The 26488-nt window shown below is 42.0% G+C and overlaps 2 protein-coding genes across 3 annotated transcripts in view; both read left to right on the top strand.

Annotated features, from left to right (window-relative positions):
- The window catches only part of PSTPIP2 (proline-serine-threonine phosphatase interacting protein 2), a 69189-nt gene extending 58240 nt beyond the window's left edge, over positions 1 to 10949 (top strand). The window contains exons 12-15 of one of the 2 annotated variants that reach the window (XM_060761207.2): positions 1598 to 1676; positions 3483 to 3517; positions 4103 to 4165; positions 8187 to 10949. In XM_060761207.2, coding sequence (XP_060617190.2) covers positions 1598 to 1676; positions 3483 to 3517; positions 4103 to 4155 — 167 coding nt within the window. In that variant the 3' untranslated portion in view covers positions 4156 to 4165; positions 8187 to 10949. The remainder of the gene's footprint in view (positions 1 to 1597; positions 1677 to 3482; positions 3518 to 4102; positions 4166 to 8186) is intronic. The other variant, XM_060761208.2, reaches the window with a different exon arrangement.
- Positions 10950 to 15679: 4730 nt separating this feature from the next.
- EPG5 (ectopic P-granules 5 autophagy tethering factor) overlaps positions 15680 to 26488 on the top strand; it is a 92090-nt gene continuing 81281 nt past the window's right edge. Inside the window, exons 1-3 of the mRNA XM_060761206.2 lie at positions 15680 to 15816; positions 19528 to 20424; positions 24939 to 25182. Coding sequence (XP_060617189.2) covers positions 15760 to 15816; positions 19528 to 20424; positions 24939 to 25182 — 1198 coding nt within the window. The 5' untranslated portion in view covers positions 15680 to 15759. The remainder of the gene's footprint in view (positions 15817 to 19527; positions 20425 to 24938; positions 25183 to 26488) is intronic.

Below are 26488 nucleotides of genomic sequence, written 5' to 3' on the forward strand. Positions count from 1 at the left end.
GGTTCTTTGGCTTAGGAATGGAGATGAGCACCAACCTCCAGAGTTGGACATGACTGGACTTGATGTCAGAGGAAAACCTTTACCTAACTCTACACACACACACACACACACACATGATGGGTGACTCCTGGCTTGCAAGCAGTCCATGTGAAAGGGATCTAGGAGTCTTAGTAGACCACAGGCTGAGCATGAAAGCCAATTGATTTATTTATCATGTCAGGAGCAACCAGCCAATTATATTACATTTCTAACAAAACAAAGCAAACAAACAGACAAAACACAAAGTTTGCAAACTTGGTAGTTGATTAAATGTCCTTTGACTAGTATCTGGCCACTTGGAGTGCCTCTGGTGTTGCCGCAAGGAGGTCCTCCATTGTGCATGTGGCAGGGCTCAGGTTGCATTGCAGCATGTGGTCAGTGGTTTGCTCTTCTCCACACTCGCATGTCGTGGATTCCACTTTGTAGCCCCATTTTTTGAGGTTGGCTCTGCATCTCGTGGTGCCAGAGCGCAGTCTGTTCAGTGCCTTCCAAGTCGCCCAGTCTTCTGCGTGCCCAGGGGGGAGTCTCTCATTTGGTATCAGCCATTGATTGAGGTTCTGGGTTTGAGCCTGCCACTTTTGGACTCTTGCTTGCTGAGGTGTTCCAGCGAGTGTCTCTGTAGATCTTAGAAAACTATGTCTTGATTTAAGTCGTTGACGTGCTAGCTGATACCCAAACAAGGGATGAGGTGGAGATGTCATTGTCTTGGTCCTTTCCTATTGGCTGCTACTTCCCTGCGGATGTCAGGTGGTGCAATACTGGCTGAACAGTGTAATTTCTCCAGTGGTGTAGGGCGCAGACACCCCGTGATAATGCGGCATGTCTCATTAAGAGCCACATCTACTGTTTTAGCGTGGTGAGATGTGTTCCACACTGGGCATGCATACTCAACAGCAGAGTAGCATAGCGCAAGGGCAGATGTCTTCACTGTGTCTGGTTGTGATCCCCAGGTTGTGCCAGTCAGCTTTCGTATGATATTGTTTCTAGCACCCACTTTTTGCTTGATATTCAGGCAGTGCTTCTTGTAGGTCAGAGAGCGGTCCAGAGTGACTCAAAAGCCAATGTGATTATTGGCTGTTTCAATAGTTTAGTGTCAAGATTGAGTGAAGGTAGAATCCCATTCTATTCTGCTTTGGTCAGAGGTCACCTGCCGTAATGCTGTGTTCAGTTCTGGACACCACAATTAAAAAGGTATGCCACCACTTCATATGTTCTGCATGCATTAATGAAATGCTTTCCGTAGCACACATCACAAAAACAACAAACCCTTCTTTGGAAGCTTTTAAACAGAGGCTGGATGGCCATCTGTCAGGGGTGATTTGAATGCAACATTCCTGCTTCTTGGCAGGGGGTTGGACTGGATGGCCCATGAGGTCTCTTCCAACTCTTTGATTCTATGATTCTATCTCTCCATGTGACATCATTGTTGTAACTTTTCTTGGAGTCAGTCATTGGCCAAGAAATGAGCATTATGTGAAATGTTTGTTTTTTTTGACCCAATGTTTTGGTTCATTGACCAAATACAAATACTAGACGTTTCCCTCCTTTCTTTCTGCAGCACCGGTGGTCTATGAAAACTATTATAATTCACAGAAGAATGCAGGGTCAGGGAAAAATCAAGCTCCGGCACCCGGGAGGTAAGAAGGAGGCATTGCTGAAGCTTACTTAATGCCTGAATTGTACTTACAGTAGCATAATGATGTATACATTGAAATTAGTGCCCCTCCACACAGCTGTATCTGCTTTGGACTGGGTTATCTGAGTAAACACTGCCATATCATAGAATCATAGAATCAAAGACTTGGAAGAGACCTCATGGGCCATCCAGTCCAACCCCCTGCCAAGAAGCAGGAATATTGTATTCAAATCACCCCTGACAGATGGCCATCCAGCCCCTGTATAATCCAGTTCAATGTGGATTTTATACTGTTGTGTGGAAGGGGTCTCTAATATATTAATGTTATTGTATGTATTTTATGGTGATGTGTTTTAACAGTGTTGTGCCCTGCCTAAGCTGAGAGGAGAGGTGGGTAACACATACCGTATATATTGCTGTTGTTATCTATCTATCTATCTATCTATCTATCTATCTATCTATCTATCTATCTATAAATATTCTGTGCGTAATGAGTACCTTAAAAACAAAAGAACCAATGAATGAAATCACACCAAATTTGGCAACAAAATGTCTCACAACACAAGGAGTGACCATCACTCAAAAATTATGATTTTGTCATTTGGGAGTTGTAGTTGCTGGGATTTATAGTTCACCTATAATCAAAGAGCATTCTGAACTCCACCAACGATGGAATTGAACCAAACTTGGCACACAGGACTCCCCTGACCAACAGAAAACACGAGAAGGGTTTGGTGGGCATTGACCTTGAGTTTTGGAGTTGTAGTTCACCTACATCTAGAGATCAATGTGGACTCAAACAATGATGGATCTGCACCAAACTTGGCACGAATACTCAATATGCCCAAATATGAGCACAGATGGAGTTTGGGGGAAATAGACCTTGACATTTGTGTGTTGTAGTTACTGGGATGTATAGTTCACCTACAATCAGAGCATTCTGAACCTCACCAATGACAGAATTGTGGCAAACTTCCCACACAGAACTCCCATGACCATCTGAAAATACTTAAGGCCATCCAGTCCAACTCTCTTCACCAGGGCAAGAAAACGTAATCAAAGCCCTCCTGACAAAGAGCCATCCAGCCATAGATATAGATAGAATAATAGAATCAAAGAGTTGGAAGACACCTCATGGGCCATCCAGTCCAACCCCATTCTGCCAAGAAGCAGGAATATTGCATTCAAATCACCCCTGACAGATGGCCATCCAGCCTCTGTTTAAAAGTTTCCAAAGAAGGAGCCTCCACCACACTCCGGGGCAGAGAGTTCCACTGGTGAACAGCTCTTACAGTCAGGAAGTTCTTCCTCATGTTCTGATGGAATCTCCTTTCTTGTAGTTTGAAGCCATTGTTTTGTGCCATAGATAGATAGATAGATAGATATGATTCACACATACACATATAGTATCATAGATTTGAAAGGGACCCCTAAAGAAGGACAATTATGTGTTGTTTGTTCCAAAGTAGGCAAACCAGACAATCTCCACATCAACACTGACAAAGAAACAGCAAGAAATACTGTTTACCCACAAGCATAAAGAAATTATATATATTAGAAACCAACACTTTCGCATTACTTTATATTCCAGATCACCAGACTGGGCCACAGCAACACGTGGCAGGGGGACAGCTAGTATACTAATAAATCATAATTATTAGCCATTATATGCAACCCTTGAATGTTCATGAAGGGATGGTGTGAATTTTTTCTACCTCTTTACATTGAAGTTGGGTTGGAAGCATTGCAGGGGCTTCCTGATACATGAAAATTATTCCAAATTATTTTCTCTCTCTCTTTTCTGCAGGAGGCCACAGTGCCCTGTTCCAGCCAGCAAACCAAGTAAGCCCAACAGTGCCTTTGTGTGAATTGAGAAATACTAATGCAATCACCTTTCCCCCAGTCTTTTCTTCAAGGATGCATTTCTTTTCCTTTGTAATTTATGGGAACATCCTAGATTAGGCTGCAATACGTGCATGTAAGTTTTGGGAACGAGGATGAGAAATTGCAGAGGGAATGGCCGCTTGACGCTTTTCTTTCCATTATTGCAACTGATTTATTATTCCATAGCATTCAGTCATGGCAATTAAAGTGGTGTCAAAGTGCATTAGTTCTACAGTGTATATGCACCCATTGTCTATCCACCTGTCTTCCTCTTTTTCTGCTCACCAGTCTTATTAACTATTGTCTTTTGTAATGAATTATGTCAGAATTATGTCCACAGTATGATAGCTTCAGCTTAGTTGCTTTGGTTTCTTTGGACTAGTTCAGGCTTGATTTCTTCTTGGACCAATTTATTTACCTTTTCAGCAGCCAATGATGCCGGGAGAACTGTCTTCCAGCCAATTTAAATGAATTGATATTGTCTGTTTTCACAGTGCAGCTTTCACAACCATACTAATCTCTCTTGTGTTGTGTATTTTGCAGCGGATCCAGAGTACTCTACTGTGGACGGTTATAGTTTGATACATCACCCCTAACCTAGAAAGGGTACGTTAAGAAAGAAGAAAATGGAAATGGGATTTGTTTGGAGGTGACAAGGGATGGCTGGGAATTTGTCACTGTTTTCAACTAGTCATTCATAAACGTTGTGATGTGTGGGAAACCCCTCTCTAACCCTTCTAGTACATCTTGAAACTTGGGAAACCCTCTGGATGGTACAACACACAGTATCATCCCCATATCCGTGGGATCGGTAGCTGTGGTTTCATTTTGTTGTTCATTCGTTCAGTCATCTCCGACTCTTCGTGACCTCATGGACCAGCCCACGCCAGAGTTCCCTGTCAGCCGTCACCACCCCCAGCTCCTTCAAGGCCAGTCCAGTCACTTCAAGGATGCCATCCATCCATCTTGCCCTTGGTCGGCCCCTCTTCCTTTTACCTTCCACTTTCCCCAGCATAATTATCTTCTCTAAGCTTTGCTGTCTTTGTTTAGCTGCAACCCAGCTTTTGCACTTTCTTCTTTCACCTTCATTAGAAGGCTCCTCGGGTCCTCCTCACTTTACTATTTTATCAAGATTGGACATTGCTCTCCTCCCAAGAAGTAAGCGTCTTCTGATTTCCTGGCCACAGTCTGCATCTGCCGTAATCTTTGCACCTAGAAATACAAAGTCTGTCACAGCCTCCACATTTTCTCCCTCTATTTCCCAGTTGTCAATCATTCTTGTTGCCATAATCTTGGTTTTTTTGATGTTTAGCAGCAACCCGGCTTTTGCGCTTTCTTCTTTCACCTTGATTAGAAGGCTCCTCAGCTCCTCCTCGCTTTCAGCCATCAGTGTGGTGTCATCTGCATATCTGAGGTTGTTAATGTTTCTTCCAGCAATTTTCACCCCAGCTTTGCATTCATCAAGCCCCGCACATCCTCGCATGATGTGTTCTGCGTACAAGTTAAAAAGGTTGGGTGAGAGGATGCAGCCTTGCCGTACGCCTTTCCCAATCTTGAACCAGTCTGTTGTTCCGTGCTCAGTTCTTCCTGTTGCTACTTGGTCCTTGTACAGATTCCTCAGGAGAGAGACAAGGTGGCTTGGGATGCCCATCCCACCAAGGACTTGCCACAATTTATTATGATCCACACAGTCAAAGGCTTTAGAATAGTCAATGAAACAGAAATAGATGTTTTTCTGAAACTCCCTGCCTTTCTTCATTATCCAGCGGATATTGGCAATCTGGTCTCTCGTTCCTCTGCCTTTTCTAAACCCAGCTTGAACATCTGGCAACTCTCGCTCCATGTATTGCTGGAGTCTTCCTTGCAGGATCTTGAGCATTACCTTACTGGCATGAGAAATAAGGGCCACTGTACGGAAGTTGGAGCAGTCTTTCGCATTTCCTTTTTTTGGTATGGGGATATAAGTTGATTTTTTCCAGTCTGATGGCCATTCTTGTGTTTTCCATATTTGCTGTCATATGGCATGTATCACCTTGACAGCAGTGGTTTTATTTACCTTCTCTGAAAACATATCCTCTGGGTTGTAGGTTTTTTTCGGGCTATATGACCATGTTCTAGAGACATTTTCTCCTGACGTTTCACCTGCATCTTGTCTGTTAGGTGTGAATGTTTCAACTGACCACCTTGATTAGCATTTGATGGCCTGGCAGTGCCTGGGGCATGAAAGCCTTCGACAAAACATATCCTCTGTTGGCATTTTCTATGTCCTTCAAGATATTTTCTGGTGGCTTCTATCGAAAGTTGACTGTGGAGGGCTTAGTGATATCTAGAGATGAGTCCTCCCTAGGCATTTCCTGAGCCCAACAGATGTCATTTATTCATTGATTGGAGGACCAAGTGATATCTAGAGAGGTGTCCTCTTTAGGGATATCCTAAGTCCTGGATCCATTGGAAGTCATTAATTCATTCATTGGAGAACCTAGTGATATCTAGAGAGGTGTCCACTCCAGGTATTCCTAGATCCAGTGGAAGTCATTCATTCATTCATTTGGAGGACGTAGAAATATCTAGGGAAGTGTCCATTCTAAGCATTTCCTAGATGCAATGGAAGTCATTTATTCATTCATTGAAGTACCTAGCGATATCTAGAGAAGTGTCCTCTTTAGGCGTATCCTAAGTCCTAGATCCAATGGAAGTCATTCATTCATTCATTTGGAGGACCTAGTGATACCTAGAGAGTTGTTCACTCTAAGCATTTCCTAGATCCAATGGGAGTCATTCATTCATTCATTCATTCATTCATTCATTTGGAGGACCTAGTGATATCTAGAGAAGTGTCTATTCTAAGCATTTCCTAGATCCAATGGAAGTCATTCATTCCTTCATTCATTTTAGGACCTAGCAATATCTACAGAGGTGTCCTCTCTTGGCATATCCTAAGTTCTAGATCCAACAGATGTCATTCATTCATTCATTCATTCATTTGGAGCTCCTAGTGATATCTAGAGAGGTTCTCTTTAGGTGTATCCTAGGCCCTAGGCCCAACAGAAGTCATCCATTTAATAGGACTCACTGTTAACTACTGTTTAACATATCCACACAATATCCTGGGCCCTACTTTATAATGAAATCCTTGCACCTCCTTGATAGCAAGCCTTGACAGCTCAGATGTTCTGAGGCAGCAAAGCCAACCTCAAGCCCTAATGCCTTTGCTGAGATAGAACATTATGAGCCACATTTGTACCTCACCTAGGGCCATCCTTGCTATTAGCCAGAGAAGGACACATGCTTTGGGTTGCAGATCCAGAGGAGCAGCAATGACAGCCCCCATGGAAGACAATGTCCTGCCACCAGTACTGAAAGCAAAATGGACAGTCATCCCTCCCCATTTGCTGGTTTTAGGGGCACAGGACCCTCATGAAAGTAAAAAACCATGAATAAAGAAAACCAAAAATGTAATGCTATATCTAGGTTTTGTACATTCCATAGATATTTGGAATTCATTGGTAGTGTGTTCTGATACCTCTCCAAACTACACATCTCAGGATGGAATGCAACATAAATATTATTATTGAAATACAACAAGATGAGTCCACAGCAAACAAGATCACTCTGCTGGCTGTTGTATTGGATCACATGTTGGACACTTCCCAAATGTCTAGGACTGTGTGATATATCGCCGAATAATGTGTGCAGATCTGAGTAGCAGCTGACAGATGGTAATTTTGTCAGAGCGGATTGTTTTTAAGTGCAGGTCAAGGTCTTTAGGCACGGCACCCAGTGTGCCGATCACCACTGGGACCACCTTTAGTGGCTTGTGCCAGTCTTTGCAGTTTGATTTTCAAATCCTCATATTATGTAAGCGTTTCCAGTTGTTTCTCTTCAATCCTGCTGTCGCCTGTGATTGCAACATCGACGATCCGTACTTCGTTTTTAACACAATCGTGAGGTCAGAAGTCTTGTGCTCCAAAACTCTGTCTGTCTGAATTCGGAAGTCCCAGAGTAGTTTGATGCGTTCATTTTCTGTATCTTTTTCTGGCTTGGGATCCCAACACTTCTTTGTCGCAGGCAGATGGTATTTGTGGCACAAGTTCCAATAGATCATCTGAGCAACGGTGTTATGCCTCTGCTTGTAGTCTGTCTGCGCGATCTTCTTGCAGCAGCTGAGGATGCGATCTATTGTTTCATCTGCTTCGTTGCAGAGTCTACATTTGGGATCTGTTGTCGACTTTTCAATTCTGGCTTTGATGACATTTGTTCTAATGGCTTGTTCTTGGAATGCCAGAATCAGGCCCTCCTTTGTCTCCTTTTTCAAAGTCCCATTTGTGAGCCACATCCATGTTTATTTCTTTGTCAATTTGGCTCTCAATGCTTCCCAAGAATTGTCCATGGAGAACCTTCTTTTTCCAGTTTTCTCTTCTTCTCTGCGTTGTGTTTTTACAGTATTCATTCATTGTTTGTTGCACTTGAAGCAGTTTACTACTGTTGGCTTCCCTCAATGTTGGTTCTTGACTGCCTTTCACATAATCTCCCAGTTATTAATACATTGGAACCAAAGTGCTATTTAGTATTGTTGCCCTTCTAACATGCTACAATTTGCTCACAATACATATCTTTTCACCCACAGATCTTGATGCCTTGTTGCCCCCCTGTACCTCCATAAGGAAAGAAAGAAAGAATGCAAGAAAGAAAGAAGAAAGACTGTGCTTTTCAATTTACTTTTTTCTTTCTCTCTCTTTTTATAAAGTTTTCACACACACACAAAAAGAGAGAGCACAAAAAGGACACATTTTAAAAAGACACAAAGACCTCATGATTTCTTGGCACCTTTCAAGGGGAATCCTTAAGCATCACATTGTCGGAGGTGCAAATCCCGTGTTTGGATCACTAGTGTCTTAAGTAAGTTGCCACCGCTCTACCTTACCTACCTCACAGGGTTGTTGTGAGGACAAACAAGAGGCAACCCCATTAGGTTGTCTTAAAACTTTTTGAAGGAAATGTTGGACAGTATTGTAAAAACCCTTACTTGCCACATGAGCCTAAAGGAGAAATTGATTTGCATGGAGGTGGTTTTTTTGGAAAGCATTTTTCCTCGTTTTGTTGGAGCTGAGTACAGAAGGAGTGAAGTAACCCTAAATTATCTTAAACAATAACATGTTAAGAACAACCAGAAGATTTATTGTGCACTAGCCGCCCCCTGCCACGCGTTGCTGTGGCCCACATGGGGGTTCTGTGTGGGACGTTTCGCCCAATTCTATTGTTGGTGGGGTTCAGAATGCTCTGTGATTGTAGGTGAACTATAAATCCCAGCAACTACAACTCCCAAATGCCAAGATTATATTTTCCCCAAACTCCACTAGTGTTCACATTTGGGCATATTGAGTATTCGTGTAGAGTTTGGTCCAGATCCATCATTGTTTAAGTCCACAGTGATCTGTGGATATAGGTGAACTACAACTCCCAAGACCAAAGGACACTGCCCACCAAACCCTTCCAGTATTTTTTGTTGGTCCTGGGAGAACTGTGTGCCAAGTTTGGTTCAATTCCATCGTTGGTGGGGTTCAGAATGCTCTTTGATTGTAGGTGAACTATAAATCCCAGCAACTACAACTCCCAAATGCCAAGATTATATTTTCCCCAAACTCCACTAGTGTTCACATTTGGGCATATTGAGTATTCGTGTAGATTTTGGTCCAGATCCATCATTGTTTGAGTCCACAGTGATCTGTGGATATAGGTGAACTACAACTCCAAAACCAAAGGACACTGCCCACCAAACCTTTCCAGTATTTTTTGTTGGTCATGGGAGAACTGTGTGCCAAGTTTGGTTCAATTCCACCGTTGGTGGGGTTCAGAATGCTCTTTGATTGCAGGTGAACTATAAATCCCAGCAACTACAACTCCCAAATGACAAAATCAATTTTTTTGAGTGAAGGACATACATTGGGTTGTTAGGTGTCCTGTGTCCAATTTTGGTGTCATTCATCCAGTGGTTTTTGAGTTCTGTTAATCCCACAAACAAACATTACATTTTTATTTATATAGATTCATCATTGGGAATGATGTCAATGCCAATATTTGGGGTAACTGCAATTGTGCATTGTTATATGGACCCAGAATTCAGCTTCCACTAATCCTAATAGTTTTTGCAAGATGGAAAAAATGTAAAATTCACTGCTTTGCGTCTAAAGAAATCCACAGTGAAGGTTTCTGCACTCCCTATAACATTCTTGTCAGTCGTTTTGGGAAAGTGGAGGTTATGTTGTTGGACTACAACTCCCAGCCATGCTACGTAGTGTTTCCTGCACTTGCGAGTTAGATATTTGGAGACCCTATGATTCCCACCTATAGTCTTTCCCATAGCCTCTCATTCTCCCCTTCCTATAATATCCCATTTTATCTCGTAACCCCATTGAAATTGCATCCAGGTGCATCTTCATAGGCATACACCTCCTTTGAGGCAAGGAGTCATTGTTTGAAGCTGCATTCCTTAATAATCTGATGTGGAGCTCAAACTTAATTTAACTTTGTGGTTATCGGCGAATAATGTGTGCAGATCCGAGTAGGGTGGCCTTTAGCAGCTGACAGATGGTAATTTTGTCGGAGCTGATTGTTTTTAAGTGCAGGCCAAGGTCTTTAGGCACTGCACCCAGTGTGCCAATCACCACTGGGACCACCTTTACTGGCTTGTGCCAGAGTCTTTGCAGTTTGATCTTCAAATCTTCATATCGTGTCTTCATATCGTGTCAGTAAATTTAACTTATTGGTATCTAACACTTCATCCCTTCGTTTTACTGGGTTTGAACTCGATGCTTCTGCTGTAGATTGATAGAAAAAATAAATGTTTTGTCTGATAAGTACAGATAACCCTCCACCATTGTGGACTTAGATTTTGAAAAGATTTAATTAATGTTGTCTCTTTGCATCAACACTGTAGAATTAATATTGCTTGACCCCACTTTAACTTCTATGGCTGTGTTACGGTAGCCTGAAAGTTTTAGTTCAGCAACGCACCACCACTTTTTGGCAGGGAAAGCTAAAGACCTTGCAAAACTACAGCTCCCAGGGCCATGTTATCACAGCAGCTTAAACCACCTGCTATTGAATATCCTGCTGAACGGAAGGTTGGCAGTTCAAGTTTGGGTCGGGGTGAGCTCCCAGCCATCAGCCCAGCTTCTGCTCACCTAGCAGTTTGAAAATAATAATAATAATAATAATAATAATAATAATAATAATAAATAATAATAAAACAGAAAGGAAGAGACCATGAAAATGAACAAAATCTGGCTACCAGTATTAAAAAAACTCTAAAATTGCAACAGCAAAACCGCAGAAAGGAAACAACCAGGCACATCTTAACACCTCTCAACAAAAGATTTTCCCAGGCTCAGGCAGGCCTTCAAATGCTAATGAAGGTGGTCAGTTGAAACATTCACACCTAGCTCCAGCAGAGAAGAGCTCTTTGCCCCACCCCAGCCATTCCACAGATATATAACCCATTGTCCTAATTCCAACAGACCTCACTACCTCTGAGGATGCTTGCCATAGATGCAGGCGAAACGTCAGGAGAAATGCCTCTAGAACATGGCCCTATAGCCTGAAAAAACCCACAAGAACCTAGTGATTCCAACCATGAAAGCCTTCGACAATACAATAATAATAAAACTTTATTTATATTCCGTTCTATCTCCCCAAAGGGACTCAGGGCGGATTCCAAACATAAAAGGCAAACGTTCAATGCCCAAATACAACAACAATACATCCATACTAACAAAATTTATATAACCCAACATATAAATACAAATTATAACTTAACAAACTAAAAGCACAGCCTGTTATAACAGACTTAAGACAAAACATCAAACATCAAATGGAAACAATAATAAAACAATGATGTAAGTATTGTTGAAGGCTTTCATGGCCAGAATCACTGGGTTGCTGTAGGTTTTTTCGGGCTATATGGCCATGTTCTAGAGGCATTCTCTCCTGACGTTTTGCCTGCATTTATGGCAAGCATTCTCAGAGATAATGAGGTCTGTTGGAACTCTAAAATTACAACAGCAAAACAACAGAGGACATCTAATCACCTCTCAACAAAAGATTGATGGCCAGGCACTGCCAGGCCATCAAATGCTAATCAAGGTGGTCAGTTGAAACATTCACACCTAGCTCCAACAGACAAGAGTCCTTTGCCTCACCCTGGTCATTCCACAGATATATAAACCCCTTTTTCCTAGTTCCAACAGACCTCACTACCTCTGAGGATGCTTGCCATAGATGCAGGCGAAACGTCAGGGGAGAATGTCTCTAGGACATGGCCATATAGCCCGGAAAAACCTACAGCAACCCAATGATGTAAGTAGATAAATAGATACCGCTTTGGCGGGGAGGTAAAAGGTACCCTGAAAAAAACATGTCAGCAAAAATCTGACCAGGAAAGGCATCCATAGATGACAGACTCCTCAGTGTGGGAAATGAAACAATACCACCTCCTCATGGCTGAGTCGAGTACAGTCAGGTGCCAGAGATGAAAAGAGGGAAGCCTTGCCTCTGTTTATATATTGTCTGTCTCTGTTAATTATATAACGGCATTGAATATTTGCCATATATATACCTGTAATCTGCTCTGAGTCTCCTCCAGGAGATAGAGTGGAATATAAATAAAGTATATTTATTCCATATCATTCCATACTTGAGATCATCCGGGCGTCCCCTGGGCAACGTCCTTGCAGATGGCCAATTCTCTCACACCAGAAGCGACTTGCAGTTTTTCAGGTCGCTCCTGACACAACAAAAAATAATAATTCCAGAGTTAAAAGTGGTGTCAAAACTGCATTAATTCTACAGTGTAGATGCACCCTTAGAAAAGCACTGTCCCAATCCCCAAATGCAAGGCTGCTGGGCAGTCTTCACAGCTAGGTTTGTCTCCTATTCCAGAATGCCCACGTTTTGAATAAGATTAACATATTGAGATAAAAAGGGTACATTGAGCTGCAATGCGTTTATTGTGTTGGATATTGTTGTGTAAGTTTTATGTTATTCTAAGCTGCTTTTGGCATGATTTTTACCATGAGAAAGCAGCCTATAAATATAACCAATGAGGGTAATTCTCTTTTACTAATTTCTTTAATTGTTTGATTTGTTTGTATGGCTAAATGAGAGAGCAATAGATTTGCTGCCTTGTATTGCTGAAGGTTAATAAAACATAAATGGAGAAATGATTACAAAACTGTGAAACTTGTGTCATTGAAACATATAATTACTTTTGTCAATCCATTGCTTCAGGCATTGTCCCAAGAATACTTTTAAGAGGGGATTTAATCAAAGCTAGTGGGGGGGGGGGGGTGCAAAATTTTGGAGGCCATTTCATAATTTGGAAGATTAATATGATTCACTAATTACGAATTATAAATTGAATGTGTGCTTGAGATCCGTTCTATGTCGTTAAAACTTATACTTAGAAAGTAGTTCAAAATTACACTTCCCTTTCTCTAGCCCTAGCCGGAAGATGGGATTACTATTATATTATTATGCATTATTATCTATTATTGTTAGACGCATACGGTTGGCAAGGACCCCTAAGGACATCCAGTCCCACCCCATTCTGCCAAGCAGGAAGATGGAATTACTATTATACTATTACGCATTATTATCTATATTATTGAGCCCTCTGTAGTGCAGTGGGTTAAAGCCCTGTGCCGGCAGGATTGAAGATCGACAGGTCGCAGGTTCGAATCCGGGGAGAGGCGGATGAGCTCCCTCTATCAGCTCCAGCTCCTCATGCGGGGACATGAAAGAAGCCTCCCACAAGGATGATAAAAACATCAAATCATTCGGGCATCCCCTGGGCAACGTCCTTGCAGACGGCCAATTCTCTCACAACAGGAGCGAATCCTGACACGACAAAAAAAATCATTATTATTATTATTATTATTATTATTGTATTTTATTATTATTAGACTCATAGAGTTGGCAGGGACCCTAAGGACATCCAGTCCCATTCTGCCAAGAAGGAGGATAGAATTATTGTTATACTATTACGCATTATTATCTATTATTATTGTTCTTTATTATTATTGTTATTGTTGTATTTTTATATTATTAGACTCATAGAGTTGGCAGGGAGCCCTAAAGACATCCAGTCCCATTGTGCCAGGCAGGAAATTGGAATTACTGTTATACTATTACATATTATTATCTATTATTATTATTGCTGTTGTTATTCTATGTTGTTATTATTATTATTATTGTTGTTGTTGTTGTTGTTGTTGTTGTTATTCTATTTTATTATTATTATTATATTATTAATAGACTCATACAGTTGGCAGAAATCCTAAGGACATCCAGTCCTGTTCTGCCAAGCAGGAAGATGGAATTACTATTATACTGTTACGCATTATTATCTATTATTATTATTCTATATTATTATTATTATTATTATTATTATTAGACTCATACAGTTGGCAGGAAACCCTAAGGACATCCAGTCCCATTCTGCCAAGCAGGAAGATGGAATTACTATTATACTATTACACATTATTATCTATTATTATTGTTATTGTTATTATTCTATTTTATTAATATTGTTTTTATTATTATTATTAGACTCATACAGTTGGTAGGAACCCTAAGGACATCCAGTCCCATTCTGCCAAGCTGGAAGATGGAATACTACACATTATTATTATTATTATTATTATATTTCATTATTATTAGACTCATAGAGTTGGCAGGGACCCCTAAGGACATCTAGTCCCATTCTGCCCAGCAGGAAATTGGAATTACTATTATACTATTACACATTATATTATTATTATTATTATTATTATTATTATTATTATTATTATTATTAGATTCATACAGTTGGCAGGGATCCCTAAGGACATCCAGTCTCATTCTGCCAAGCAGGAGGATAGAATTACTGTTATACTATTATGCATTGTTATCTATTGTTGTTGTTGTTATTATTATTATTGCATTTTATTATTATTAGACTCATAGAGTTGGACCCTAAGGACATCCAGTCCCATTCTGCCAAGCAGGAAATTGGAATTACTGTTATACTATTACACATTATTATCTTCTATTATTATTATTATTATTATTAGACTCTAGAGTTGGAAAGGATCCCTAAGGACATCCAGTCCCACCCCTGCCAAGCAGGAAGGTGGAATTACTATTCTTTATTATCTATTATTATTATTATTATTATTATTATTATTATTATTATCAATTATTATTATTATTATTATTATTATTAGGGTTAGAAAGGACCCCAAGGGCCATCCATTTCAACCACCTTCTGCCCAAAAGGAAGACCCCATTAAAACCTTCATAGAATCATAGAATCAAAGAGTTGGAAGAGACCTCATGGGCCATCCAGTCCAACCCCATTCTGCCAAGAAGCAGGAATATTGCATTCAAATCACCCCTGACAGATGGCCAGCCATCCAGCCTCTGTTTAAAAGCTTCCAAAGCAGGAGCCTCCACCACACTCCGTGGCAGAGAGTTCCACTGCTGAACGGCTCTCACCGTTCTGGCAGATGGTCATCCAGACTCTTCTTCTAAAATCCTAGAACCAATCAGTCCAACTCTACACAACAGGCAGGGGGACACCATCCAAGCCTTCCTGGCAGATGGCCATGCAGACTCTGCTTAAAAACCAGCCCCATAAAGCCCTGCTTAGGTTGTGTCATTGTGCAGAAATATTAAAAAATGCAATACAACTGTTTGGCTTGCTCCTGACATGATAAATAAATAAAATAAATATTGTGCAGAAATTCAAGGGTATTCTCTCTTTAATTTAATTAGTGATTTGGAGTAATTAACTAACCAATTAGTAAGTAACAGAATTAACAGATAACAAGGAAATCTTCAGGCTAGGTTGAGAAGCAATACCAAAAGGCTATTGGGAAAAAAACAAAACCAAATATCTGAGTTATTAATCAGAGTGGTGGATTGCATCTCCAAATGCAGAAAGATGAAAAAGGACTTGAAGGCACACGACAGCCGTAGTAGTAAGTGGACTGTGCTATGCTCAACCTCTATGAGGCTAGAAGGGGAAGGAGGCGTGGCTACAGGTTCAGAGAAGGCTCAGGTCATGTGACAGCCAGTTCACGTGACTCTCCTCCCTGCTGCCTGGAAGGAGGAGCTGCAGCAGAATCAACAACATTCAGGAGAGAGGAAGGAAGGAGGGAGGGATGGCCGAGGCGGTGAAGCCCCGGAGCAGGGCCAAACCCGGCCGCAGCAAAGCCAAGGTGAGCTGTCTCTACCTTCCATTTCTAATACAGCAGTTCCTCTTGCTGGACTACAACTCCCACAATCCCCCAACCTTCCTGCCCCTTTAAGACTTGCCACCCACCCCATGAAACCTAGAATCAAAGAGTTGGAAGAGACCTCATGGGCCATCCAGTCCAACCCCATTCTGCCAAGAAGCAGGAATATTGCATTCAAATCACCCCTGACAGATGACCATCCAGCCTCTGTTTAAAAGCTTCCAAAGAAGGAGCCTCCACCACACTCCGGGGCAGAGAGTTCCACTGCTGAACAACTCTCACAGTCAGGAAGTTCTTCCTCATGTTCAGATGGAATCTCCTCTCTTGTAGTTTGAAGCCATTGTTCCACGTCCTAGTCTCCAAGGAAGCAGCAAACAAGCTTGCTCCCTCCTCCCTGTGGCTTCCTCTCACATATTTATACATGGCTATCATATCTCCTCTCAGCCTTCTCTTCTTCAGGCTAAACATGCCCGGCTCCTTAAGCCGCTCCTCATAGGGCTTGTTCTCCAGACCCTTGATCATTTTAGTCGCCCTCCTCTGGACACATTCCAGCTTGTCAATATCTCTCTGTAGGATGTTATCTACACTGTACAATGAATGCAGTTCATCACTGCTTTAATTGCTCTAGCTCAGTGCTATGGAATGATGAGAGCTGTAGTTTGATAAGGCCTTTAGCCTTTGATGGCAAAAGTGCTGGTGACTCACCAAACTACAACTTCCGGGATTTCATTACATTGACTCATGACAGTTCAAGTGGTGTCAAACTTGCATTAATTCTCCACTGTTGATACACTCAGAGAGAGATAAAATACAGAGTGTCCATGTCTAGAAACAGTCTAGCTGGGACCATAGCCTGAGCTGCTGCTGCTACTGTTGTTGTTGTTGTTTAAAAACAATACAAGATATCATTTAAGATCTACAACATACAAACGCTAAGAATTAAACAGGCAGAGGATTTAAAGGATGGAATATAAAGATTTCTGCAAGCATAAAGTTGCTTTTTGGGAAAGTGATGAATGCCCTGCAATTCTGTGTTGAAGCGCCTTGGTAGTCCATGAAGTCTTATTTCTTTCTAGCTATTTTGCTCCTTAAAATAGGGTGAGGGAACTTCAGCAGGTTGTGTGTGTGTGAATTTTGTAACCTTATGTTCCCATAGGAATGATATATATTGTGGGAGATATTAATGAGAAAACCAGAAGTATCTGTAAGTTCTCATTTGGTTTAAAAAAAATAGGGGAGGTCATATACAACACTCTCATACCAAAACGACTTTTAGAAGAGACAAATCATGCTTTCCTTTAGTCAGAAGAAGCAGCCTGGAGATATTGAAGGCCATAAAAATATATCTGCACATTGCACCCCATTAACCTGCAAAGGAAAAAAAAAAGAGAGGAAAGAAGTTGATCATATTCTTGGACATCTCTTCTAGCAGCAGTGTGACTCTCACATGGTACTTTAGTAGACTCTTGGCATACATCCAACATGTTTGATCAACTGGAAAAAAAACTATTTTTAAAATGAAGTGTTTTTAACTATTCTCTCAATGTTTTCCAAACTCTAGTCTTCCAGGTATTTTGGATTTCAGCTCCCAGAATTTTGATCTTTGGTCAAAGCAGCTGCAGCCACTGGGAGTTGAAATGCCTGGAGGACTAGAGTTTGGGAATGACCAGTTTAGAGATTTGATTGTTCCCTGTTCTCCTGTCTACAATCTTAAGAAAACATGGGACAAAAGGAAGAATTAGAAATGGGATTAAGTCCAGATGATACTGTCTAGACTTCCCTCCTGACCTCTTGGGAGAGCCTTTCATTTGCTTCTGGATCCAGGCGTAATGGAGCATTCTTCCTTTTCTTCTCTTTCTGAGACCAGGGCAGTGACAATTGGGATCATCTTGGGCATGATGGAGTTGTATCTGACTTTTATTCTTTCCGTTTGATGCTAAGGCAGTGGCAGTTGGGAAGAATCTTTCATTTGATTTTGGACCTCGGCATACCTCTTCTATTCTACTTCCTTGGCCAAGACAGTGGCATTTGATATGGCTAGGGGAATGTCAACTGCCACTGCCTTAGATACAACTCCATCATGTCTAAGATGGAAGGTCCTTTCAGCTGTTTTTGTTGCTTAACCTCAAGACAGTCAGTAAAGGGCTGCTTATCAGTACTAACCTTGGAAAACACATTTCAAGAAACTCTCATACAGATGTCCAAGGCAGGGCACAACACACTCTAATGTGCTTACAAATGAGGCAGATTGAAAATCAGAAATGAATTATGCAAATCAAGAACTCTGGTATGCAGCCCGACAGATAAACCTAGACACGTTAATTGCCTAGACCAGTGTTTCTCAACCTGGGGGTCGGGACCCCTTTGGGGGTCGCAAGGGGGCGTCAGAGGGGTCGCCAAAGAGCATCAGAAAACATAGTATTTTCTGTTGGTCGTGGGTGTTCTGTGTGGGAAGTTTGGTCCAATTCTATCATTGGTGGGGTTCAGAATGCTATTTCATTGTGGATGAACTATAAATCCTAACAACTACAACTCCCAAATGTCAAGGTCTATTTCCCCCAAACTCCACCAGTGTTCACATTTGGGTATATTGAGTATTTGTGCAAAGTTTGGTCCAGATCCACCATTGTTTGAGTCCACAGTATTCTCTGAGTGTAGGTGAACTACAACTCCAAAGACTCAAGGTCAATGTCCACCAGACCCTCCCAGACCCTTTCTCTTGGTCATGGGAATTCTGTGTGCCAAGTTTGATTCAATTCCATCATTGGTGGAGTTCGGAAGGCTCTTTGATTTTAGGTGAACCTTAAATCCCAACAACTCCAACATTCCCAAATGACAAAATCAATCACTCCCAACCCCACCAGTATTCAAATTTGGATATATTGGGTATTTGGGATTTGAAAATACATCCTGCATATCAGATATTTACATGTCGATTCATAACAGTAGCAAAATGACAATTATGGAGTAGCCACAAAAATAATATTATGGTTGGGGGGTCACCACAACATGAGGAACTCTATAAAGGGGTCACAGCATTAGGAAGGTTGAGAAACACTGGCCTTGACCAATATTTATTGGGCTGGATACCCTTAGCACCTCACAGAAGAAAGATGCCATATTTTTGGTTCCAGGTTAAAACATTTTCTGCTCCTAGCCATTTGGAATGTTGAAGTTGGTGGATTTTTAGTTATCCTAATGTCAATGATTATCCTTTATTGCAGTGAGAGATATAGTTTTACATATTATATATATATATATATATCAAGCTTAATATACAGTTACCTCTCCGTTTCCATGGGTTCTGCATTCACAGATTCAAGAAATCATGGCTCAAAAAATTGGGGAAATGAATTGGGAGGCAATTTTACTATGCCATTGTGTATAACCATTAATAGATTTGGGATTTCATGGGAAGCCATGAAATCCTGGAAACAAACCCTTGTGGATATCAAGGGCCCACTGTATTCTGATTTTTTTTAAAAAAAATCTAAGATAGTTTGAGTCTTAAAAAAAGGTATTTAAGAAATATGATTTTAGGTGTCATTGATGTATTGCTTGATTTGTGACTCCAAAATTGGTAACCAAAGAACTTGCTGACCTTGTTGTTTTGGGCCTTGTTACTAGATGAATCGCCAGGCTTGATATGCTTCTCAGATCCCAAACCTTTATTGTTGTTTTTCTTTCCATCAGGAAAAAAAGAAGAAATGTGAAGAAGTGGAGAGAGCCATAACCTCGGCGCTTCTTCCAAGCACAGTCAAAGATGATGAAGGATCTTTTCAGCCCCACGAATCCCAAGTGGAACACATTCCAGATTCAACGCCCTGTATTGAATCAAAGGTTAGAGAAGATGTGCCTGATGCCCAACAGAATGTGCTCAGCCTTGAACATGAAGGATCCCCATCACCCTCCTTGACAAAGCCCTCAGTGCCAGAGGAAGAAGTTCGAGAAAAAGCTTTGCAAGAGGGAAAAAACATTGGCAATGAAGGAGAAAATACCCAGAGCAGCTTCACAGAAGCCAAAGAGGCAACTTTTAGCTTATCCGAAAGTAGTATTTTGTGTGTACCTTCGCCAGAAGGAAGTATGCCGGAGCCAGAAAGTGGGACTATCCAGGATGTTGCAAAACATGCACTTGGCTCTTTTTCAACTGATTCTCTTGTCCCCATCCGTGTTTCCAGCAAAGAAGCTAAAGAAGAGGCTCCAAGCTCCAGTTTCAAAAAACTATATCCAGATCTACCGCTGGAGTTATTCAGTGAGAGAATGTCTGAGCTCTCCATCCAGACCCAGTTACCTAAAAGAGGGAGACTTTATCCAGAGATTCCAGTTGAAGCAGAGTTGGTGCCTTTTACCAAAGAGCAGCTGAAGGTCTTTGAGCCATGTTCCTGGCTGGAGAATGTGGATTCCTACGTGGAGGAGTTTGGGAGCGCCGCACATCAGGACAGGCACGAGTTCTTTGAGCTGTTGCTGAACTACTGGCGCTGCCGGAAGCAGCTCCTCCTGGCGGAGGCCGAGTTGCAAACCCTGGCCGCCGATTGCAGAAATGCCAAAGGTCGCCTCTGGACTTTCAAGGATGAGCAACAGTCAGTCCAGGTGGAGTAAATCACATAAATATGGTTCTTTATTACAGTGTGGAACATAGATCGTTTGCATACACACAAATAAATACATTATAAAATTACAACAATATAAGACAGCAGTGGGTTAAACCGCTGAGCTGCTGAACTTGCTGACCGAAAGGTTGGTGGTTCGAATCAAGGGAGTGCGGTGAGCTCCAGCTGTTAGGCCCAGCTTCTGCTAACCTAGCAGTTCGAAAACATGCAAATGTGAGTAGGTCAATACTTGTCCGAACGCATCCACCCCTATGTCCCACTTCGTGATCTAAGATCATCCAGGGAGGCCCGTCTCTCACTCCTGTGAACAGCACAAATGCGTCTGGCGGGGATGAGAGACAGGGCCTTCTCGGCTGTGGCCCCCTGCCTATGGAACACACTTCCAAATAAGGTAAGATTAGCTCCCTCCCTCCTGGCTTTTAGAAAAAATAAATAAAATAATGGTTCTGGGACCAGGCCTTTGGGCAGTAGATGTATGTAGTATTTTAGAGGGACGTTGACTGGAACGGCCATTTGACTGACGAGACTGTTTTATTGTTTTAATGCTTGTTGATGTATTGTTTTAATTGTGATTTCTGTTTAATTCAGGTTTTACTATTGTAATTGTTTGTATTGGCATCGTATCGGTGCCCAACGTAAGGCATTGAATATTGCCATTATTTATGTGTAAACTGCTTTCCTCCCAGGGGTGAGAAAGGAGGTATATAAATACTATAAATAAATAAATAAATAAATAAATAAATAAATAATAATAATACCACTTCTGTGGGAAGGTAACAGCGTTCCATGCAGTCATGCTGGCCACATGACCTTGGAGGTGTCTACGGACAATGCTGGCTCTTTGGCTTAGAAATGGAGATGAGCACTGTGCCGTCGCTGCCTGGGGAACTATAGTTCTTAGTGAAAAAACAAGGACGTGGCAATTTTTCCCCAGGGGATTGCTTCTTGCCTTCCTTTAGAGAACTAGAACTCTCGAGGATCAACAAGACACTACAGATAACTTGAAATAGGCTTTATTGTTTACAAAGAGTTATCTTTCTGAGGCATTAAACTTGATGTTCCAAAAAGGGTAAAGAAAATATACATTACAGTCTCTGGTTGTCTTGGGTCCAAGGAGTTTTCCAGCTGAGTAGCTTCCAAGTTCCCTCTTTCTCAATGGTTATGAGGTCAAAACACTCCCAACCCCAGTCCAATGGCCTATATTGAAGGCACAAAGTCTTCCTCTTGATGCCAAAAGACTGGTTTGAAGGCACTTAAGATTCCTCAACGTTGTCCAGGTGAGCTGGGCATGAAGTATGAATTCTAAGGGTATAAACTTGAGAATTGGTGCTAAGAAATGACTTGACCAGGGGCTTTGAACCAAGCCTTTCGCACGTCCATCTGTTGAGCTTTTGGTGGTAAGAATGAAAATGAAAGTGTTGTTTTTCTCCCTAAGAAGGGGTGGAGCCAAACAATTGAGCTGGGGGAGCAAGCCAACTGATGTAAAACAACATTGATTGACAGCTGTAGATAATCAATCAATTCAGCTATACATTTACAAGGTAAACAGGCAAGTCTGGACATGTTACAAAAGTTCAAACCTTTGCGACTTAAAGTTTTACATACAGGTGGTACCAGTTGCGCCGTCACAAGCACCACCCTCAGAGTCAGGGGTGAGAAAGGTGGTATAAAAATACTGCAAATAAATAAATAAATAAAATTAATGTCAGGGGAAACCTTTACCTTTACCTAAGACAACTAGAGTATGTACCTTGCTGTGCTGAAGTGTTATTAAGATTTCTGCTTACCTACTTTCTCCAACTCTGAGAAGGCCTACCTCACAATGTCTTCATGTCAACAAGGCTTTCTTTGTGGCTCTTTCCTTCCTTCCCTCTTTTTTTCTTTCCTCCCTCTCACCTCTCCTTTCTTTTCTTTCCATTCTTTTTCTTGTCTCCATTCCTTTCCTTCTTTCTCCCTTCTCCAGCTCTGAAAGGACTTAATTCACAATGTCCCTGTGGCAACATGGCTTTATTTATTTATTTATTTCGGTTACTTCTACCCTGCCTTTCTCACCCCGAAGGGGACTCACGGCGGCTTACAAAGGCACAATTCGATGCCAGCATCACATAACAGTAGTAAACAAATAGCAGCAATTAACAATTAAACAACAGTTCCTGCATTACAACAATAAAACCAATACAAACCCAATTACTCCTCATTGACGGTCAGCGTTCACTATCTCATAGTCCAAATTCCAATTCCACATTGTCAGTCCTAATCGTTTGATTGTCTTTATCTAGTTGTCAGATTGCCCAAAGGCCTGGTCCCACAACCACGTCTTTACTTTCCTCCTGAAGGAGAGGAGGGATGTTGATGATCTAATTTCCCCTGGGAGTGAGTTCCACAGGTGAGGGGCCACCACTGAGAAGGCCCTGCTCCTCGTCCCCACCAACCTCACTTGTGATAGCGGTGGGGTCGTGAGCAGGGCCTCCCCAGATGATCTCAAACTCCGGGGTGGGATGTAGAGGGAGATGTGTTCGGACAGATACACTGGACCGGAACCGTATAGGGTTTTGTTGGTCAAAACCAGCTTTCTTTGTGACTCTTTCCTTCCTCCCTCCCTCTTCCTAATACACACAACATTTCTTTCCCATTGACATCAGAGGGCCATTTCACCTACTAATAGCCAATCCAGTGACATCACAGCCAGTCTACTGATATCACAGGACTACTTCACCTAACAATAACATTTGCAGTACAGAACATACATGCATACATATTTTGACTTTTATGTATAGAAAGAAGATAGATATGAAAGTACGCCATAAAAATTGGCATACAGATCTTGCTTGTTAAAATTCAATACCATTCAAATGTGATGCCATTAAAATGCAATAGAATGCATCAAATATAAACAATGATATTACAATTTAGATGAGATAAAATTCACTTAGCTGAGAACATCCCCATAAAAGCCAACTGCAATATCAGCAATACATTTAGCCCAGATAGTCATCGCTGCTGGGGGGAAAGAGAAACCTTGCAAATTACAATAGGATTGCTATTCCACGGGAGATAGGAAATCTTTTCTGGCACATTATTGGAATGTAGATTGCATGGAGATGTGATATCAGATGTTTGCTTTTCACTTAGTGGTTGGGGAGTTACAATATTGGGCAATAAACCTGAGGCACTGACTGCCTTGTGCAATGTGTTTATGCATTTGTGTTGTCCACTATAATCCTCTACTGTTGGCAGTGTTTGCTAAGGCATCTGGAAGTTGACGTCTCCTGTTCTAGTAACCTGTGCCGACCAAGTAGGATTTCCTTCTTGTGTGGAAAGGCTGACTTTTGGCGTATTTACATGCCAGTGGAAGAAGGAAAGGGTTCCACCAAGAAAAATATAAGAATCGGCAACTTTTTAGTAGTTTGTGTTGCCAATGGTGAGGGTTGAAGGGAGTTGTCATACAAAATAATTTGGAGGGCCACGTGGTCTCCACCGTGGATGTAATTAATTGAGCTTCTTGTTTGTTTGCACCACCTTTCCCTCTATTTCTTGGGTTTCAAAGCAGCTTCTGTAACGAGAAATGATTCCAATGAAAATACAACAAATGACATAGATTTTACTTGATTTGTGCTGCAGTGTTTTACTTATTGATTTATTTCAATTGTTTGTACCCCGCCCTTCTAAACCCCCGCAGGGGGACTCAGTGCAGCTTACAGCCGGCAACAATTCAATGCCCCCTCATACAACATAATAAATACAATAATTACATGTAAATAAAAAAATTCATTTAGTTAAAATCTAAAATAATACTGGCTGGTTAGCCTTATCTAGAACTGAAATTCTGCGACCAGCGACACAATGAGAAGCTTGTCCATAGTCCATATTCCATAGCATTGTCATCATTGTCATTGTCAGCCCGCTACCCGAAGGCCTGGTCCCACAACCCGTTTTCAACTTCTTCCTGAAGGAAAGGAGGGATGTATTTCACCTAATTTTGCTGGGGAGCAAATTCCACCCGCAGGGAGCCACCACCGAGAAGGCCCTGTCCCTTGTCCCCGTCAAGCGTGCTTGCGACAGAGGCAGGGTTGAAAGCAGGGTCTCCCCAGAAGTTTTCAAACTCCGGGGTGGGACATAGAGGGAGATATGTTCAGACAGGTAAGGTGGGCCAGAACCATGAGCTATGATGTACCTCATCATAGCTCAGAATGGCTAGCAATCTCACCTGAATCCATGCAATTAAAATAATCGATTACAAATACCAAAAATCCACATAAATCAGAACTCATGTTTGAAAGTTGACTGGGCAGGCCTGCCAGAAGAGATGGGTCTTCAGTTTCAACAACCTGTTTAGTTGTCGGATCTTTTCCAGCAGGCCTACCCAGCCTGGCTATGCACTCTTCTGCTATTTATACTAAATATTCTTACAGTATCCACTTGTTTTAGCATCTGTTTCTTATAGTAGCCAGGTATTAGCATGTTGAATCTGACCCTTCCCTATCTCTCTTGCAGGGCGTCTGTGCCGATCAGTGCAAAGTGTCCGGCTTCCATCGCTACCAGACAGTGGAGGTGAACGAGGGTGCCTTGGGAGAACTGAAGCGGCTGTTTGAAGCCCAGGCTGAGCACGTGCACCAGACTCTGGCCTTGCACCTCTATACCTCTGTGTTGTCGCGTCTGCAAGTGGAGTCTTACATCTACGCGTTGCTCAGTAGTTCTCCCTTGCTGAAGTCCGTGGGCACCCAGCAACAGGAACTAGGTGTGTGTCTCCCCTTCCGATTGGGTTTCTGCTTCTGGTGGGAGTCTGCTAGACATTATGCCTCATGGAGAGTACATGTGTGTGTATACAGTTGTCCCTTCACATTAGCATTTTTGACTTTTGCAACTTTGATTATTCATGGTTTCAATTAAAAATATTCTCTCCCCATCCTCCAGTGCGATTCTGTGGTCAACTTCTTTCAGTTATGCTGGAGGGCCTAGATGTTTCTTCAGAGAACCCATTTCTAGGGATCTCTAGGTCTTCCAATGTGATTCTGCAGTCAGCTTCCAGCAGAAGTTGGCCATCGAGTTGTGTTCAATATTCCTGGAAATGTGTTCTTGCTGGTTAAAAGACAGCAATTCTTTTGTTTTTTCACTTTCACAGAACTCCTGTGCCCATGACTCCAGCAAATGTGGAGTGTTGACTGTATGCTTTAATGTTGCCTGTTGAGTGATGGTGACTCCATAAATTTCATAGGGTTTTCTTATGCAAGGACTACTTGAAAATAGTTTTGGCTATTCCTTCCTTTTAAACTTTTCTAGCAGGTTTCATGGTAGTCTTCCATATTCTAATAACCAGGGTTGATTAGCTCCCAACATGGGAATTTCTAGGGTATTTAGGCCATTTGTGGACATTTTAGCACAGCTATGGGTAAACCCAGGCCAGAGGCCGAATGTGCCCCCTTGGGCTCTTTTCTCAGACCCTCCTCTCACACCATCCTATCCTTCCCTCCTCCTCTCTTTCCTTCCTCCTTTCCTCCCTTCCTTCCTTACCTCCTTCTTTCTCCTTCCCTTCTTTCTCCCCTTCCACCCTTTCATTTTTCCTTCCTTCCCTTACCTCTCTCCTACTTCCTTCCTTCCTTCCCTCCCTCCCTCCCTCTTTCACCCCCTTCCCTTCCACCCTTTCACCTTCCTTCTTTCTCTCCATCCTTTATTCTTCCCTCCCTCCCTTCCTTCTTTCCTTCCCTCTTTCACTCCCCATTCCCTTCCACCCTTTCACCTTCCCTCCTTCTCTCCGTCCTTTATTCTTTCCTTCTTTCCTCCCTCCCTCCCTGCCTTCCTTCTCTTTTGCCTTTCCTTCCTTCCCTCTTTCCTTCCTTCTCTCCCTCTGTCTCCTTCCATTCTTCCCTTCTTCCCTTTCATCCTTCCTTCCTCCTCTCTTTCCTTCCTCCTTCCCTCCCTCCCTTTCTTACCTCTCTGTTTCTCCTTCCTTTCCTTCCACCCTTTCATCCTTCCTTTCTTCCCTCTTCCCTCTCTCCTTCTTCCCCCCTCCCTCCCTCCCTCCCTTTCCTTTTGTCTTTCCTTCC

The sequence above is a fragment of the Anolis sagrei genome, chromosome 2 (genome assembly GCF_037176765.1).
Source record: "Anolis sagrei isolate rAnoSag1 chromosome 2, rAnoSag1.mat, whole genome shotgun sequence".
Classification (NCBI taxonomy): Eukaryota; Metazoa; Chordata; class Lepidosauria; order Squamata; family Dactyloidae; genus Anolis; species Anolis sagrei.